We start from the raw sequence: 6,442 nt of genomic DNA, 5'->3' as shown, positions 1-6,442 counted from the left end.
TATCATTTAATGATTCAGTTTCATGGGTTGGGGTTTGCCTGTATAAGATATTGTAAAACAGCTATTTGAATAGCAGCTATTTGATATCCAACATCATTGTTACTGACTTACTATGGTATAGCGGTGCTATAAAGAACCAACAGACCTTGAAATTGTCCTTAGTGTAATAGACGCTGCATAGTTGCGGGGGCTCTTAGAAAAGCAAAAGCTTGGCCTATTAGGATGATAACAACCAGATTCTACTGATGGGAAGAACTGTCCTTTTCAGAGGACAACTGGGATCTGATGTGCCCAGACTTTAACTGTATCTCCAATGGCACCCTATTCCCTTCATAGTGCACTACTTTTGACCAGAGCCCTATTGGCCCTGGTCAAAAGTAGTGCACTATATATGGAATATACAGCATTTGTGTTGTATAATGGGTATCAGAAGCATTACTGTATGACGGTTGATGAATGAGAGAGCAGGAATATAGTCAATCTCACGATACATCGTTTCCATCACATACTCACAATGCAAATCCTCTGAAACCTGAAATGTGTATTTTTTCCGGACAGAAGACTAGATTTTAAAGTATGCCTAAACCATTTAGGGGGGTAATTTGGGTACAAAATAATACAGTGGGGATTGTGATGTTGAGGTATTTTAAAACTTTTAAATCCAGTTTCTTCTGCTCCCTTTAAAACACACACACACACACACACACACACACACACACACACACACACACACACACACACACACACACACACACACACACACACACACACACACACACACACACACACACACACACACACACACACACACACACACACACACACACACACAAAGGTTTGTTCCTAAGTCCTACAGGTTGCATAGTATTGTAGGAAAGAAAGAACAGACACAACAGGGAATCTTTTAGTAATATATTTCTGATTGAAATAGCTTTCAAACAAACAGCTGGTCACTTTCTGCATTTTACAAAACACTGTTTTTGTTTTCTTTGAAATAACGCCACACAAAGCACTTAGAGGTCGAGAGCCAAACACAAGCGAAACAAAAGAACCGAAAACAGCGGTTGAAACACTTTACATCTATTACACACACAAACTCTGCTGTCATGTTGACATGGGCACAGGACAACATGACCATGTACATACTAAATATACACAAGTAAAATTATTCCTCCAAATTAAAATAAAAACCTTAACATGGTATTCATATCCAGAACAAATAAACCTCAAAAGATGGATGGATCAAAACCTTTTTTAAATCCACTTCACAGCGGTTAAAGCCTTCTCTGGTATCAAACAGACAGAATTAGCTCTTAGAGACCTCATCAAATGGCCTTCTTCTAACCTTTCAAACTGATTGTCACCGTGTCAAATCTTCCATGCTGGCCCGACATCAGCAAAGACATTGTAAGCAGAGTATTAACATTGGAGTAAGTGTAAAGATTTACTTTATCTTGGCCTAATAGAATTTGAAGATATAAAATAAATTAGATTGGCACAATTAACTGTATTGTCCCCAAAAGAAAATGTGTCTTCGGCATTCAGGTCCAAACTAGTCTGCAATGGGTCTGGGCACCTGGGGCCTCATTTATAAATGGCATTGTATGCACAATTTAGGATTAAATCTGTGAGTACAAATCTTTTTATAAATGAGGCCCCTGGTTGTCATCGGTACTGAAGTACCTGTACCTGTCTACAGTAACATACTGCTACACTATATCCAGATCAGGGCAGCTCCAGAGCCGATCTTCCTTTCTGAGAGCCCCTGGAGTTCAATCCTAGCAGATGTCTATCTTTAAAAACCATGTGAAGATGGGATTAATCTGGACATCAGAAGGCCCCAAGGCTCATGGATCACTATCTGCATTTTACACACTGATAAACACACACACACACACACACACACACACACACACACACACACACACACACACACACACACACACACACACACACACACACACACACACACACACACACACACACACACACACACACACACACACACACACACACACACACACACACACACATCTCCTTTAATTCAATACAAAGCAGTGTGCTGAGCCATTTCGTTCAATTTCAATGGTTTTCAGTGTCCATTCTAGAAATCAATTTTGGTTGTGCAATTTCCAAAGGAACACATTTGAAGGTTAACATTTACATTTCTATGAAACAGAAGGTGCTTGTTGAGGAGACCACCTGCATGCAGTGACGGTAAACAAGAGATTGCGTTTCTATTCCTGACTCCTTAAGACAGCCTTTGTGACACAAAACCAAAATCACACTCCTAGAAATTAGCCTGCGCTACCAGATTAGCTAAGAGCAAAGGATTCCACATTACACTTTCTGAAATGCCTCAGACTTTAATTCAGGATCCAAGAGCATGATAATTTAAGGGCATGATATATTACAGATGTAGGATCTTAATTTGATTTCAACTTTCCTGGGGTTTAAAATGAAATCAAATTGTATTTGTCACTTTGAAATTTCAGACTTGATTTATCCTTCCAAAAAATGTATCAACCCCGACAAAAGAAAATGTCTACTCATTATTATCCATGTAAAAATGTACATTTCCTGTTGCTGCAGGATTATTTTCCTGCTGTAACAAACTGGCTCAAATTAAGATCCTACATCTGTAGGTGAATGAAAATACATATTCTGTAGTATTCACCACAAGAGAGTTGTTTGAAATAGCCCTCAGTTAGAACGATTTAACAGATTCTGTACAATGGAAGGAAAACGCTTCTTCGAGGTAATCATGTTTTCAATTTAGATAATTGTATTGAAAATTATAATTGTTGATATAGCAACACTGTGCAGGTAGCCTTAATGTATTTACTAATTTTCTCTCCTCATTCCATGTTATTTCTATTCCTAAACGATTTGACAAAGAAAATAAATTTGAACATATTCAAATAGCCTTAATTTAAGCACAAAACATAACATAATGATTCTTCGGTAATCATACAAGCTTCACTTTAGACCTTTTGGCAAATGGACACGGCAAACAATAGACAAGACCATTTCACTGAAATAGTCTCCCCGCTAGAGCCATGTGGTACTCAAAATGGCTTCCAAATGCGTTACCTATGTCATTCCATATCTTGCTTTTTATTTTAAGTTAATCAATCCTTTTTACTCTCTCTCTTTTGAGCCCATATCAAGGCGTTCTGTATCTTCTGCACTCTTTAAATCCAGGCCTTCTGACAGAAACACCACAAGAACAGTCAGCAGCTGTACTAACAGCAAAGCAGTCTGGCGGGGCAAACTAGCTTCACAGGACAGATAGCAGGTATTTAAAGAACAAGTCGTTGACAAGAACAAAAACATTTAGTCCGAAAAATAGAATCTTCTAAAACACCCTTTGACACTTTTAAAGTGAAACTGGTGAAACAAATATGTACAGGATTCCAGAGCTTAGGTACAGGGAGCCTTTGTCAACCTTTGATCTCACGTGTCATGGACACTGTCGGTCGCTTCAGTGTTGGATTCAGTTCACGCAGAGCATGCCTATGGCAGCCGAACCCACACACCCTTTGGTATAGACGAAGCAACAATACAGTTTCATCATCATCATCCATTTCACCATCACCATCATCCTCAACGTCCCCATGATGTGTAGGAAGAGCTCCACAAATAGCAGCCACAAATAGCAGCTTTAGGACGTGTCACATTTCAAACTCGACTCCCGTTTCATGTATATCTTATAATGTTTTTAAAATCAGCCACAGCAGCAGCAATGTCATGTAAAGAAGCATCAGCCATCGTTGGCCAAGTCATGGGAGAGATACTGTATCACTGTCCAGACACACACTGTCTTCTCCTTCACAGTCTGGGGCTTACCCCCTCGTTCTGTCTCTGAGATGGGGAACGGGGACCGCTGGGAAACTTTGTTTCATGTTAGATAGTAGAGAAATGTCTCCATCTTGATTCCTATACTAACTCTTTTCTCCTCCCACACTCAGAGTGCCTCCCGCTTGTCAGGCGTACGTCTCCCCTGTCTTAAGAGCCACCAGCTCAGAGTCCTCAGAGGTGTGTCTGCCGTTTAAGTGTTCGCTGTTGCAGTCGTGGTGGTACATGAAGGCGGGCACCTCAGTGATGGATGTGGCGGTGTAGGAGGTAGAGCGCATGGAGCAGTGGTCCCTACGTCTCTGACCCCACTGGGCCTTATACTGAATCCACTGTCTCTTCAGAGCAGCCTGCACCTGAGAAAAAGGAATATTCATATTATAAACTGTATTCTCTAATGGGTGAGTACACACTCAAACGGATAAACACACTCAAAAGAGAGAGAGAGAGAGAGAGAGAGAGAGAGAGAGAGAGAGAGAGAGAGAGAGAGAGAGAGAGAGAGAGAGAGAGAGAGAGAGAGAGAGAGAGAGAGAGAGAGAGAGAGAAAGAGAGAGAGAGAGAGAGAGAGAGAGAGAGAGAGAGAGAGAGAGAGAGAGAGAGAGAGAGAGAGAGAGAGAGAGAGAGAGAGAGAGAGAGAGAGAGAGAGAGAACAACCATATTAAGCTACTCTTGGAGGACAATGGAAGTACATAAAACTTCTTTATAATTAAAATCGCTGCATTTCAGCTGTTGCCTTCATCAGGGTTTTACAGACACACAGTGAGACACATTAGGCACGGACAGGTGAACAGCAAAAAGACACATGGTCTGTTTGTACCTCACTGTCTCCTCACAGCATTTTAGAACCTCAATGTCTCCTCACAGCATTTTAGAACCTCAATGTCACCTCACAGCATTTTAGTGCCTCACTGTCACCTTACAACAATTTAGTACATCACTGTCTCCTCACAGCATTTTAGTACCTCACTGTCTCCTCACAGCAATTTAGTACCTCACTGTCACCTCACAGCATTTTAGAACCTCAATGTCACCTTACAGCAATTTAGTACATCACTGTCTCCTCACAGCATTTTAGTACCTCACTGTCACCTCACAGCAATTTAGAACCTCACTGTCACCTCACAGCAATTTAGAACCTCACTGTCATCTTACAGCATTTTAGAACCTCACTGTCTCCTCACAGCATTTTAGTGCCTCACTGTCACCTCACAGCATTTTAGAACCTCACTGTCACCTCACAGCAATTTAGAACCTCACTGTCACCTCACAGCAATTTAGAACCTCACTGTCACCTCACAGCATTTTAGTGCCTCACTGTCTCCTCACAGCAATTTAGAACCTCACTGTCACCTCACAGCATTTTAGTGCCTCACTGTCTCCTCACAGCAATTTAGTACCTCACTGTCACCTCACAGCATTTTAGTACCTCACTGTCACCTCACAGCATTTTAGAACCTCAATGTCACCTCACAGCATTTTAGTGCCTCAATGTCACCTCACAGCATTTTAGTGCACAACCACACATTTTCATCAATATGCATGATCATTAAATCAATGTAATGTGACTGAGCACAGGAAATGTGAATTTGTATGATAAATGTTAATGGCAGTTTTTAGACATGAATTTGTTATGAAACAGAATTTAATCACAATTTAGGCTCCCATTTCCTGTGATTAATTGAAGGATAATACCTTCTCCTTACTGAGTTTAGTGCAGGTAGAGTAGATTGATGTATTTACGCTCGCTTATCTGCTGTTCCTCTTTTGAAAATCACCAAGTTAGTAAATTATACATTATGAGCGTATGAAATTATTCAGCACAGTACGAATCTGATTAAGAAAAAAATGAAAACCGGAGAATGATCTTGTGTGATAACTTTATACTGCATGAATGGGCGTGCAGTCTAAAAATGGAAAGCAAAGCAGTGTTTGACATAGTTCTCTCAGAAGAACGGCCTGAGCCAGCACAGGGAACATCTAATTCCTGAACAATGCCACACCAATTACTGAGTGAAAATGAGGACAGGACACACTGCACTCTCCCATGATCTAATGATGCAGAGCATAGCATATCAACAACTAGCATTGAAAAACGAGTAAAAATTACATTTGCCTGTCTTTTTTTCAGTCTGCCGTTTTTACTCATGCTTTTGAATACTAGTTGTTCCTTCCAAAACCAGCACCAGGACCTAGAGACACACTGCTGTGCACAGGATTTCACTTTTATTATAAACTACTTGTACTCTGGTCCAAAGTAGTGCACTATATAGGGAATAGGGTGCAATTTCAGATGCAACCTAGAAAACATAACAATAAGTACTACTTTTTTCCTCATTGGCGTAACTTGACAAATAGTTATTCAACAGACTGTGTAGCTAGTGCTGAGTCCCAAATGACACCCCTATTCCCTTTATATTGCACTACTTTTGACCACGGCCCTTAGGGAAAAAGGTGCCCATAGAGAATGTATGGAATTGGGTGTAAATTGGGACACAGCCTAGGTCTAGGCAGTTTGGCCCCAGAATCAAATTGTGCAATGAACTCATCTCCAAAAATTAATGTCCCAAATTAGGAGACAGTAAAAGCC

At 40.6% G+C, this 6,442-nt stretch overlaps 1 protein-coding gene across 1 annotated transcript in view; it reads right to left on the bottom strand.

The window, feature by feature from the left end:
* Nucleotides 1–898: 898 nt before the first annotated feature.
* The window catches only part of LOC139555196 (calcitonin gene-related peptide type 1 receptor-like), a 101,105-nt gene continuing 95,561 nt past the window's right edge, over nucleotides 899–6,442 (bottom strand). Inside the window, exon 16 of the mRNA XM_071368791.1 lies at nucleotides 899–4,211. Within this exon, the coding sequence (XP_071224892.1) occupies nucleotides 3,987–4,211 (225 nt within the window). The 3' untranslated portion in view covers nucleotides 899–3,986. The remainder of the gene's footprint in view (nucleotides 4,212–6,442) is intronic.

Source organism: Salvelinus alpinus, chromosome 26 (assembly GCF_045679555.1).
Source record: "Salvelinus alpinus chromosome 26, SLU_Salpinus.1, whole genome shotgun sequence".
Taxonomy (NCBI): Eukaryota; Metazoa; Chordata; class Actinopteri; order Salmoniformes; family Salmonidae; genus Salvelinus; species Salvelinus alpinus.
The sequence above is the reverse complement of the archived record's forward strand: the minus strand, read 5'-3'. Positions and strand labels throughout refer to the sequence as shown.